The 13,737-nt window shown below is 37.5% G+C and overlaps 1 protein-coding gene across 3 annotated transcripts in view; it reads right to left on the bottom strand.

Moving 5' to 3' along the window:
- Positions 1–455: 455 nt before the first annotated feature.
- RGS17 (regulator of G protein signaling 17) overlaps positions 456–13,737 on the bottom strand; it is a 71,797-nt gene continuing 58,515 nt past the window's right edge. For 2 of the 3 annotated variants that reach the window (XM_005518413.3, XM_088052991.1), the window contains exons 3-5: positions 9,062–9,151; positions 6,979–7,213; positions 456–2,942 (exon numbers count right to left, since the gene is read on the bottom strand). In XM_005518413.3, the coding sequence (XP_005518470.1) occupies positions 2,754–2,942; positions 6,979–7,213; positions 9,062–9,151 (514 nt within the window). In that variant the 3' untranslated portion in view covers positions 456–2,753. The remainder of the gene's footprint in view (positions 2,943–6,978; positions 7,214–9,061; positions 9,152–13,737) is intronic. The other variant, XM_088052992.1, reaches the window with a different exon arrangement.

Genomic DNA, 13,737 nt, shown 5'->3' with positions numbered 1-13,737 from the left:
TTATGACTAGCAGGTCACCATCAAATAGTAACATTAAGAATATTCAAGTCTACATTTGTCAAGACTTATGCATGCAGTTTTGTCTCTTACACATTGCTTAGATGTGTGCACTAAATGTGTTGTGCCTCAAACACCAACAACTTGAAATTACACTATGTAAATATATACATATATGATGCTGTATATGTTTAGTACCAAGTAGATATAACTAGTCAAATGATACTAGACATATGTAGGACCATAGTTAAATTCCAATTAAGAAAAAAGCAAGAAAAATTTTTTTTTTCCTAACAGCATTTCACAGTAGAAGGAGGCAGTCCTTTCTCACTGAATTTTCCCCCTTCAGGATTTGTAAACATCATAGCTCGTATTCTATCAGTATAATAATTGAATATTTTATTCATAATGGTAAGTAGCTAACCAACATGAATAAAGTTGTCATAACACGGTAGCACTTTCAGACAAAACAGGTATTTATTAAAAGAAACATTTATAAATATTTTGTCTTGCATTTTAAACTACATTTTCATAAATAACAATATTTAAAAGTGCTGAATATGGTAGGATAGTCAGCAATGCCACTGTAAACAGATTTTTTTTTCCACTTTGCAGATTTTTGTTTTAGATCCCATTTTGTCAAACACTACAACAGTTAAAATATTTGCATAGGGAATAGAGAATAGCCCTTTTAATCATCTCCTGAATTCTATATAAATTACAAAACCAAATGAGTTTAAGAAACAGTTTGTTAAATTGTTCATATATATATATATCCAAAAAAAGCACACAGGTTTCAAGTAAAAAGAATGACTAAAAAATTCCCCAAACCTGCTATCTGAAGCATGTTCAATAAATTAAGAAAATGAGAGGTAGTAAAAGAAAGGGAAAAAAATAAGCCCCAGAAGATAAACTAAGACCTGCATCCTCCCAGTTACGGTGTCACAGCAGACCTGCCTCGGCAGCAGCAGCTCCCACCAAAGCCGGCACCGGAGGCTGCCCGCAGGAAGTAACTGAGGGGTTGGAGCCAACTGTGTTCAGGCCAGATTCCACTCAAGGACGCAACTGCCAGACCTTCCAGGCCAATCGAAAGCAATGGGCTTGTGCCATGTTTAGTCCTACGGAAGTGAGAAGAACCTTGCCTCCTAAGTCTTAGTATGGTTGTCAGTATTAAATATATATATATACACACACACTCACATATATATATATATTTAACAAGTATTTAGAGCAATTTCTTGGTATATCTTTAGCAGTTTATGAGGGATGCTAACACTCATTTTGCTTGTATATGATCGGTATGAAGATGGGTTTTTTTTAAGTTCCAAGTCACTGTCTCTTTAAACATCAAAATGTGTCCTGAAACTGGACATTCTTTGATAAAAAGGCCAAGCAAACACCTATTAAAAACACTATGGCAGCCTAGTGATGGGAGTACTGTGCTGCCTTAGCTCAGATTAAGGGCTCAGTACAGGAATCTTTACCCAGGAAAGATACCCATTGTGTTTCTGTAGGCATTTTGCTTGGGTAAGATCTGCAGGTTTAGAAGCCCTTGAAGTTTGGTTTAATATTACTCTCCAAACCCCTTGTTTTCAAGGAGTTGTTCAAAGTCAATGAGGCTAGAAGCTAAGTCTTCTTTAACCCACCACCTCGTAAAACATTACTTCATTTAAAAACATTTTTTACCAGATTTAGCTTTCAAAAAAAAATATCTTACAGAACAGATGCAGTTCATCAAAATGTTCTAAAATGCTCTAAAATGCTACATGTAGGCAATCTTTTATTAAATTTCTTTATTCAAAAAACTAAATTATCAAGCCTTTTGTGTTGTTTCTTATTTTTTTTTCTTTTTTTCTCTGAAGTACATAACATTATACAACAGTGTTAGAACTGGATAGCCAGTCTTTAATAAATCAATTACAGTATCTGACATCTGAAATGTACATTGAAAATCTTTGTTTTTTTTAACAATTAAACAATATCAGCGCATAGATTGTGTCACCCAGAAATGGATCCCTTTAAGTGATTTGTGCTTTTTTTTTCTTCTTTTATTTTTCTTTTTCTTTGACATTGCAAACTCTGTAATGAAAATGCCACAGTTTTGGCAGTGAACAACCAGAGGAACCCTCCGCTCGATTTATTTTAAATAAACAGTGATAAATAGCTCCTTTTCTCTGTACAGAAATATTGGCTTCAAAAAGTCACTGTATTGTACTCAGTAGAGCATGTAGAGTAATGCTACACCTTAAAAATTGGCTTTTTAGTTAGTGATGTTAAAAAATGCAAGCCTCTTTCTGGTTTGCTGCAATTGTTTCTATGTACCATAGGACTGTATTGCACAAAAGAAAGTTTTTAAATACAGATATAATTTATGTTACTGGATTAAATATTGCAACAACTAAGTGATAAGTGAAGCAGTTTTACCTTGCACATGCAGTGTGAGGATACACAAGGAGACTGTTCATAAAACTACAAATACATCATTGCAATCTTGACTGCAATAGGGTGAAAGGAGTGTGAAACAAATGTATTTTGGCAAATCCATTTATCTCCTCCCATGCCATCTTGAGCAAGGAGGACCTTGGTAAAAATGTAGACAGAGATCATAATATGTATTTTTTTCTTCACAGTAGCCTGAGTAGTGCTAAACTGTAGTTCTCCAGGAACCCAGCTCCAGATGTTATTAAACTACTTTTCTTCCATCCCACCCACCCAAAGAAAAAACAAAACAAAAAACAAGTTATTTTATGTGAAAATTAAGTTTCAGAAGTAGAGCCTGTAATACTTTCAACAAGAGACTTATAAATCTGAGAGTTCAAAAACCTTGGAAAAGAGTCTCTGTGCATCAAGGTGTATATCTGGAGCTGGGCATCTTCATACATGTGAGGGCTGGGGTCCAACAAGTTTCTGTTGATCACTTCTCTCACACGGGAATCAAGACTAACCTGAAGAAGATGAGCACAGAATAATAAAACAACAACATTGGAAAAGCTGTAATATGTATCTATTTCTCAGGGCTGCATTGAACATATTGCGTTTATCAGTTATGCAAGTAATGCTCTGTGCTTCTTTCAGAACCATTACATAATTACTGTGTAATGCACTGAGTCCATCAACTCTATTTCAGTTTTGACTTGGTTGTTGTACCCATCTTAAGATCTGTACAGTGAAATGCAGTCATATAGCAGATTAAATGCAGTGCAACTGCACTTTTCCAAAATATATTGTTTTACCTTAAAAAATAATTTGCATATATTTAAAATTATTTCTCTGAAATGAATGGTGAATTGCCCCTATTCAGACAACTGTAGGTTTTTTTCCTGAGCATTTGTGGTTAAACTTTTTGAAGATTTTTATTCATCATTCTTATCTGGCTGCCCTAGAGATTTTTTTTCCTGTTTTTTTGTTTTCACGTACTATACTTGTTCTTTACAAATTACCCAGGGACTTTTTATAATTTTTATTGTGTTAATCTCCCCATTAATATTAACTATTTCAGATTTGTTCTTCTTGTCATGACTCTTTATTATCTGGTAATTCAGGAGATCATATATCCATATTGAAGTTGTTAGCAAGTTTCAGTTTTAGCTTCTCATTTACTCACCATTTGTGATGAACTCCTGTGCCTAGGCAGAAAAGGACAGAATTACAGAATTCACAGAATCACTAAGTTGGAAGAGACCTTCAAGATCATCAAGTCCAATCCAGCCCTAACAACTAAACCATGGCAGCGAGTGCCACATCCAATCTTTTTATAACACATCCAGGGATGGTGACCCCTCCACCTCGCCAGGCAGACAATCCCAGTACTTTACCACTATTTCTATAAAATACTGTTTCCTAATATCCAACCTGTATTTCCCTTGTCACAGCTTGAGGCTGTGTCCTCTCGTTCTGTCAGATGCTGCCTGGAGAAAGAGACCGACCCCACCTGCCTACAGTCACCTTTCAGGGAGTTGTAGAGAGTGATGAGGTCACTCTGAGTCTCCTTTTCTCCAGGCTAAACAACCCCAGCTCCCTCAGCTGTTCCTCACAGGGTTTGTGTTCCAGGCCCCTCACCAGCCTCGTTGCCTCCTCTGGACGCGCTCAAGGGTCTCAACGTCCTTCCCAAACTGAGGGGCCAGAACTGGACACAGCACTCCAGGTGTGGCCTCACCAGTGCTGAGTGCAGGGGGAGAATGACCTCCCTGCTCCTGCTGGCCACACCATTCCTGACACAGGCCAGGGGCCATTGGCCTTCTTGGCCCCCAGGGCACACTGCTGGCTCATGCTCAGCTGCTGTCACCAGCACCCCCAGGTCCTTTTCTGCCTGGGCACTGTCCAGCCACACCATCCCCAGCCTGTAGTGCTGCAGGGGGTTATTGTGGCCAAAATGCAGGACTTGGCACTTGGACCTATTAAACTTCATCCTATCAGACTTTCCCCATCCAACCATTCTGGGTCTCTCTGCAGAGCCCTCCCACCTTCCAACAGATCAACACACACTCCCAACTTAGTGTTGTCCATAAATTTACAAATGAAAGACTCATTACCTTCACCCATGCCATCAGTAAAAATATTGAACAGGACTGGCCCCAGCACAGATTCCTGAGGGACACCAGTGGTGACTGGTCAGACATATTATACTTGGGATAAATGCCCAGATGCTTTTAGAATATCCTTTAGAAATTTGAGTGAATGTACAGTTTATCCACAAAATGCTCTAAAACCTAATAAATTAATACGTTCTGTATTAAATGAAATGGCAGTAGCAGTGAAGCCCACTGAGACCAGCAAGGGTTTACTCAGCTAAGAAGAAAAGGGCTAAAATCCTGAGAAGATAAATGCCAAGAAGAGATCAGTTTAGATTTACACCAAGTTGCAATCTGACCCTACTGCTCTGCAACCATACAAAGATATTAATACTTTCTGAAGGATTGACTTCAACCCTCAAAAGCTCCATGTATTAAGATACCTTGATACATGAAGGATGCTAACCAGGATGAAAACTCAGAATATGTTGGGATGTGTGAGCCTGTGCTTTCATACATGGTGAAGAGAAGTCTTTGAAATATGCTGGTGTGATATGGTATAGTATGGTACAGTACTGAGAAGTAAATAGATACTTTCATTCTATCTTCAGTACCAGCTGCAGAATTTGGCATTGTTGGTTTGTTGGAATATTGGAGTATGCTACTGACAGAGCAGACAAGCGCTTTCTCATCCAGTATTTGCTGTCACTTGGTTATCAGCCACAAGGCACAACAATGAGAGACCAGTGGTGCTGCTCAGCCAATGAGTGTGGGCAGGAGTACAGTGCTATGGTAGTTTTGAGTGGCTGTGTTGCAGTCATGTGTCTTCAGAATGTGTTTGAATAGATTTCAAGCTCAGACCTTTGCATTTCTACAGCTCAGAAAGGACACAGTAAGATTGAAACAATTCTCCCCCTGACATGCGGGCACAGACATTTATATCAACAAAAACAGTTTGTGCAGCTAATTGGTTCTTCAATATCAAACATAATAGCCAGGATAAAAAACCCCTCAAATTTGGCAGGATAGTGGAGTTTTGAGCCACTGAGCATAATAAAAGTTAATTGCACTTAGAGAATGCAAAAAACAAAATTAATTATGGAACTGTTAATTTGCATTGTATTTTTTAAGTGACTCACTAAAGCCAGATGGCAAAACTAGTTGGAATTACTAAAGGTATTTTCTTGCTAAACAGATGAATACAAAGTATCTGTTTAGAACACTAAGACCTTCTGTTTCAAAAATTTCTTTACTGAACAAGTCATGCTAAATATTTCAGTTCTTATGCCAAAAGGTAACATCTGGAAAAGGGATGCCTGGATGAACAAGAATTTTTCAGTTCCCATGCTGTTCCAATGCATTGCAAAGAGTTCTTGTTTGCCTCCTAAGATTTCCAGTATGGGCAGGAGCAAATGGATTGTTGAGATCTGTATACATCCAGTGCACCAGGTTTGTGAATAGCTTTGTTAAACTCTAAGTCAAACAATGCTTAGTTAGTGTTTCAATTTTAAATGCTGATTGGTCTTAGCTTATAAAGGCAATTGAGCATTCATCACATACCTATCTGGTAAAAATACTGTATTAGAAGAAAAACTTATTATTAGCTTGCTGTATTGGCAATTTTATTTCACTCCAAAGAAAAAGTAGATACTATGGCACAAGAGAAGATAATGGAGCTATAAATCACTTTTGGCTTCATTCATATGAATGAAGTTGCAAATTATTTCTGTGAAGAAGCGAAAAGTAGGAAGCAAGGTCCATAGTGAGCATAAATTAGCATAACTCCATTGAGTAGAAATTCAAATGCAATGCACTAAGACAGGGCAGAGAAGATAAGGTACATCATGTGGCCTAAGAAAAGCTCTTCTATAGTGCTTATATCTCTTTGTATTATAAAATACGGTTTGATAGAGATGCTTTTTCTTTACTACAGGTGAAGATAATTTCAAAATTTGTCTATTTCAGTTAAAAGGTTGAATAAAATCTTATAAAATTCCCTAGATATTATACATTTCATTAGATAAAGTATGTCACTTCATTCTGGGACTCTCACATAGGAATAACCAGCGGAAATTCAGATTTGCTCCGTAACAATTGTCGTAGCAGATAAATCTATAAAGATTCTGATTTAAATTCCTTAATTTTGGTGCTTTTTCTCCAGAAATCCATTTACATTACTTACTTCCTCTCTCTGTCAGACTTTTAGCACTACTAAGGAAGCAAACCTATTTCTCACCTTCTCTTACTGGAGTTTCTTGAGTCTTATAGAGATCTTGAATGTGTTGTGGCTGGTAATGCTAAACATCCCAGTGTCTGTGTTTTCTACTGTTCCTGTCCCTTCCTTTCCTGATTTAATGTTCATACTAAGACTTATATCTGACAGACTTTCAGACTCTCACCTGGCAGTTCAGTGTATAATATTTCTGCTCTGAGATAACAGAAAATCCAAGTGTAACATTTACAGCTTTACCTCTTTCGGTGATAGTATAGAAATGTAATCTTCGTATATAAGTCTTGCTTTTTCTTCAATAGCTTTCTTGTTCTGTTCCTTCTTTAGATCTTCACATGCAAGCCAGAAGAGCAGGTTCTCCTCACTATACTCCGTTCTAAGAAACTCTCTGAAAAGGTTCCTCCCAGCTGGTGTTTTCATCATCTTGTCAAAATTCTGAGCCCAAGACAAAATTTCATCTGCAGTAGGGTTTTGGCTGCAAAAGCAAATATCATTACAAATATGCTTCTATTTTTGTAACAGTGTTTTCATACATTCATCCAAAAATTCTCCTTTCAACTGCACTTTAGTCCAAAGTAAAAACTGGAAGCAACAAGGCTTCTGCAGTAACAGGGGAATTTAGTTTGCTCTTCACTTGTGCATTAATTTTCCCAATAGCCCACTAAATGTGTTTAATTTTATGAGACATACACTTGACTTTTTACGAGTTTTCTGCTGTGTGTTCTTAGCCATGTGGCTCAAAGACAAAAATCTCACAACAGTGCTGAATTCCTGCCTCTGCAGTTAAAGGAGATTGCAGGAAGCTGGAAATAGACTCTTGTGAGGAGTTTAGATGACACCTGATGTCCCTGCCTGCCTCTGATGGTGACAGTACACAATTTGGTTTAGGAAGAACAAGAAAAACAAAAAGCTCTTGGCAGCCAAAAGCATACTAATGAAGCCAAACAAAGTAGTAATTCAGAGAGATTTCAAATTAGCATATTTCTCTGTGCTTGTACCTAAGGGATGCTAAGCTTCCCTTTGTTTCATGCTATTGACCTGAATTATGATCTTTTGGCATGAGATGTGATGGATTTTGCTGGCAAAACTGGAAAGAGAAGAAATGGGGAAAAATCCTTCTTTCCATTTCCTGAAGGAAACTATTTGTGGCTTTTACCAGTGGATGCACTGGGTAAGTGATCAGAAGACTTACTGGCGTCACTAATCCATTAATGTACCAATGAATAGCCTAAGAAAGTAATTTTCCAGATTACTTAACAACAATTAAATATAGTTTCAAACTTAATTTTGAGCACTCACTCTCTCCTTCTTGATCCAACACAAGGCCCTTACTAGCTGTTGTCATTAGCATCATTACCATGATGCACAATAAGTGACATTTGTCTATATAATTTCTGTTCAAGTCAATTTATCAACTCCTACTCTGCGTGCAAGGAAGACTGGATGATAGAAAGCTATTTGTGATAAATCACAAATTGTTTAACTGCAAAGTAATTGTAGACTGAATGAAAAAGTTTAAACACAGATTTTAGGGTGAACAGTCCTCTCAGGACTTTGCACTCTCTGTTGAGGAGAGGGAAAAGAGCCTGTTGAGGTGGATGGGGCTGACAAATAACCTGGGCTCCCTTACAGTCTGTTGGGAAGCTCTCTTCACTATCATATTTTGTAGAAATTTATGATAGTGTTCTCTCATAAAAGACAATGATTAGCAGTAAAGGCAATGAATTTTTTGGGGTTGTTTTTACCATCATATATGTCCTTTAAAGTTTTAATTTCCTTTTTATGGGATTAGAGAATGCAGGGTCCCTGACAGATTACCATTTTTTCCCCGCACACTAAACAGGGGCCCAAGATTTAGATAGAAGGAAAAGCTCAGACTTTCAGTGTGTTTAACCCAGTTCTCAAGATATGTGTTCTTTTGGTTAATTCCAGTGAAACCATACTTCAAGCTGTTTTATGAAAGGTTGCCATGTTAAAAATCTTGTCATGAAGTACACTTGTGACTATTATTTTTTCTTGTCTGGATAGACAGGAAAAATGCTCTCATGGGTAGCAGAGGCTTCTTATAGAGACCCACATATCAAACCATCCATGCACCTTCTATTTCTCCCCGTGGTTCTTCTCCACAAATAAGAAACTGCAAATAAGCCTAACATGTGAATTTCTTTGCTGTCATTTCATTGTCAGAAGAGATTTTACTTCCTCCTGTATATAATTTTTTGGAGGAAAAGCAATTAAAAGGACAATCCCAAAGAATTAAATCCAAGACAGTTCTCAATATTAAAGACAAAACACTTATTAGATAACAGTTTGACCAACTTACCATTCTTCTATGACCTGGATACTCTCCAGTTTGGTTGTATGCGTTGGCCTTCCTGCATTGTCTCCTCTATCTTCATTCCTAACAGTGAGGCTGCAATGTAGTACAACACTTTATTTTGTCTAGAGAAAGTTAATTTAAAACTATGACTATAGTTATCCAAACTTTTAAAGGATATAGACCTATATAGGGTATTATTTTTCACTCTTGTGTCTAAAATTTGGAGAAAAAATTTTATAATGACTTTTCCCCTGAACTATGATGAATATTAATTTACAGTTGCTATTAGCACATGCAGTTTTTTAGAAGCTCACAGTTTATCCACTGAAAGATGGGCAAATACTTAGAAGTCACTTTTGGAGTGATTTTACTTAGTTAACTGAGAATACTAGCAACAGTATGAGTAGGAGGGATATGAGTATCTGAAATGGATATTGACGGGGCTTTGATGCCCCACTGGTTCTGGATAATTTTTCAGTCTTTATGAATGTTCCCTTTTCTCTCTGCAAGATACAGTGGCAGTAGATGGCTCAGATACAGAAATTAGCATGTGGCAGCTCCTTATGATTTCCTCTTCTGACCTAAATTTGTTCTCCATTCCAAAAGCTAAAACATACTGGCATCTGAGTAGAAAGGCATCCATTGCTCTTATATTACCACAAGCAAGGAAATGAAAGATTTCCTTTATGCAAAGATGTTTTTAATGGGTTTTTTTGCTTATTTTTTTAACCACTAGTGAGAATAACTTATTTTTCTGCAAATATCTTTTTAATCAGATTTGCTGTAGTGGTAAAGACTTCCTCTGTGTGTGTTTTGTGTGAATCTTGTGGAACATGGGATTGCCAACAAACACACAATTCCCGATAACTACTGAAATAAAAAGTGTTTCGAGTGGCATAGATATTCATATGGAAAACCTGGTTCTGATAATTAAGCTTAAGAAGTGGAATGTAGTAAGGAGATGGAAATTTCCTTTCATCAGGTGTTCCTGATGTGTCTGGTTGAGAGAAAACAAGCAACCAAGCAAAAAATCCCCCCTCCAATCTCAAGAGCTCATATTTTGAATATTAAGTATTCGCCATATTGTGATGCTCTCAGTCACTCTAAGTGTTGCTACAAAAATATGTTTGTAGATTAAAGCTTCTTCCTCCCCCACTAATCTAAATAACTTCTGCTCAGCTCTAAGAAGAAATCCCATCTCTGAGACATCTTTAGCACAACTAATCTTTCTTTATAGTTTCTCTGCATTTATGACTTTCTCCAACATTTTTTTCAAGCATTTGGCAGAGCTAATAGGTATTCTCAAATACTCTTCTGAAAACTGGAAGTTTAAGCTCCCAGGTAAAACAGAGCACATACTAAGACTTAAACATTACAAAGACGTACACTTGCAAACGAAGCTCTTTGATACTGGTTGCTCCTCCACTTACCTGCCAAGACCTTAGTTCAGGCCCTTGGTCCTGCTTCCCCTGTTACAGCGTAGGAATGCAGCTCCAGTGCTGCTAAGGTTGTTAGGGTGTCATCAACTGCTGCAGGAGAAACAACACATCCTGAACTCTGGGATTGGCAGGTAAAAAGCCTTTCCATCTCCTCTGACCTGTTGTTTGTTAATTTACAGAGGGAGCACCCAGGAAAGACAGAAAGGAGTTCCATATACAGGAGGAGAAAAAAAAGGGACCATCCACTTTCCTTCTGTCTTGTAGTCTTTAAGTCCACACATGTAACTGCTTAGGGTCACCTTGCATCTGGCCAGAGCACAAAGTTGGAGTGAGGGAGAAGCAGGGAAGACACAAAGCTCTCTCTCCCTCCCTCCTTCTTTCCCTCCTTTGTAGTCCATAGGTAGAGCAGCATTTGTCTTCTCTGCTGGGTGCAGAGAACAGTGTCCTTTGGTTCCACAGAAGAGTAACACCATGGAAAGAGGAAACAGCTTGTGTAGGTTGCAAGTGCAATAGGGTGTGCATTTGAGTTTGTCTAAAAGAGAACAAAGCTGCCTGTTTTCCTTCCTTCATCACATGAACAGCAACTAAGCTCTACTGAGGTCATGTACTTGTCAGGTACTAGACATTGAAGGTTTGGATGCAGAGTCTTACTGGAAGTAGAAAGTGACTCATCCGAGAGCAGTCAGTATACACTGCTAATTTAATCTGTTGTCTGGGATCAAATAGTGTTTGCTTTGCTCATGCAATATATCTGCTAGACTAGTATGCTAAAAGACCCTGCTAGACTAATATGATGGGTTGATGAAGGGGAAAGAATGGAATGGTGAATAAGAGAAATAGGAACAGAAGCAAGAAGGCCACTAACTTCATTGTAATGTTATTTTATCAAGGGAATAACTAATAGACAGTATGCACTTTTATTTTCTTTAAAAAACCCCAAAACAGCAAAACAAACAACAAAAAGTTCAGACTGTGGGCCTGAAAAATAGTATGCAGTTTTCTGGTATCTATACCATAGTGACAATGCAAGGTACACTCTTGGCCCTGATTCCTTCATCTCACCATTCATAACTGGAGTTTAATGGCTGAAATTAGTCAGAGGACACTCCAAAGACAGAGGTGTCACACTGGGTTGGAACACATTTGGGTATTACATTTAAAACTGTGATACTTTTGTAATGCATCTTGGCCTAAATTCTGCATTATGTTTCCTGTGACCAAATACCACTACATTTCAACTTTTATTTATCTACATCTATCAAGGCTAGAGTTCCATCAGATATGTTACTTTTCATATATTTTTCCTGTGAATGAAACCATCATTTTTATACTGAAGTACATTCAATTCAGGCATGTTCTGTTTTCACTCAAGGAACTGGTTCATGATCTCTTAGAAAAATAATTAAATAATCAAGCATTTTTGACTGCAAAGCTAGTTTTAAAGCAGCCTTTAAGTAACTGATCACAATAACATATTGCTACCTTTTAATTTGAAATAACAACACTGCACTGCTCTTTCCTATGTTGCTATATTCAGCTGAAAACACCCTGGCTGTTCATGTTTCTCTGGGGAATTCAAGCAGTGTGCAGCAGCAAAGGTGTTCTGCATACCTGGAGCTGATGTCCTTGATACATTAATCCATCATTGAAGCTACCTGATTGTGTCAGAAGGATTATGCTGTACAGTCCAATACTTAACAGACTAAAACTAACAGGCTAAAGAGTAATAAAATTATCTTAGTTAGGGCTTTAAGAAAAGGAAATTGCTGATACACCTTATCAAAAAGTAGTTAAATGAAAGGGAGGTGCACTAGAGACATCTGATGCGAACTAACATCTTTGGTGCTATTATTATTTATTAGTTGGAATATACCCAGCAGATTACCCATGATAAAAGCACAACAGAACTCCTAGTGCCTTAAAAACGGAGAGTTTGGGATGTCTAAAGGCAGAGTTTAAATGGAAAGCACCAGTATGAGTTTCTTCTCTGTTCATATGGAAAGTTTGTTCTGCCCACTTCTATGCTGATTTTATTGCTCTGGAGAGTACAGTAAAAAATACTTCAGTGGCTTGAACTCAATGTACCTTTCAAATATATCTTAGGTTCCTGACTGCTACAAAACCAATACGTTTCTTGAACTACTGCAACAGTATAATTATGAGTAATTTCTTCTTGGAGTGAAGGTATTTCTCTTTTGCAACTTCCCACGCTTTATAAGTAAAAAATGTAATGATCAGGGACTACTTGAAGAGATGTAAATATTGAACAAATGACCACAAATAAAGGTGAGTGTGTCCAGGTTTCTAGCTGATGTGTTTTTGGAGGTACTGCTGGGATTTAAAGAACTTATCTTTATTTATTTAGCTGCTATTATTTGGCTGTTAATATTCAAGTTAAGCAATTAAGTAATTGTTCTGTTAAGTAATTACGTAGCTAAATCAGTAGTGAAGTACCCTGTTGCATGAGAAGATAAAAAATCCAAGCTAATTGTACAGAATCATCAAGGGTTGAACTAATTTAAGAGCAAGTATCTCACTGATTCTTCCTTCACGTGTTTCCAGCTGATGGTTTTAGCCTTTTTGTAAATAGCATCCCTACTGCTGCACTTACCTTCTACTGCCATGAAGAAATGGAAGGTAATTTAGAGTGTGCACCTGATCTTTCATTCTCTGTATATCCAGTAAACAAATGGTATTTAATTGGTTCCCAAGAGTCATGTTCTCATGTACCAGTCACCTAAATCTGGTGAATCAGTGAAATTACTCTTTTCACTATGGCAAGAAAACCATGCTATTGTGAGAGGTGCCAAGATTAATATTCTGCCCATATATGGCTGACACCAGGTACTATTCATTCAGGCATTTTCTCTGTTATGTGCCTCATATGCAGTATATCATCACAGTATTTTGTGATGATGTCTGGCACTGAAGATAATGTGACTATTAAAACCTCTTGCCTTAATGGTGTTTTTTGAACTGCCATGGAGATGAGTAGAAATCAAAGTGGGACACTGTGAACTAGTTTCATAGGATATTTGATTGGCCATTTAGGAGATCTGTGCTCAGTTTCTACTTTTTGGCTGAAATTTGTAGTCTTCTGGGCAGTGACTGCATTTTAGGCTGGACCTGTTTATGTCACACAGTTGGGCCATGAGCCCTCAAGCCACAAATGTAACAAAAAAAAAAATCTTTATTCTAGGCCAAAGGTCACATTAAGTCAATTGTTCATACATAATCTGA

Source organism: Pseudopodoces humilis, chromosome 3, assembly GCF_049639895.1.
Source record: "Pseudopodoces humilis isolate 2021_Gansu_Grassland_sample_001 chromosome 3, ASM4963989v1, whole genome shotgun sequence".
Lineage (NCBI taxonomy): Eukaryota > Metazoa > Chordata > Aves > Passeriformes > Paridae > Pseudopodoces > Pseudopodoces humilis.
This window is presented reverse-complemented; position numbering and strand designations above follow the sequence as displayed.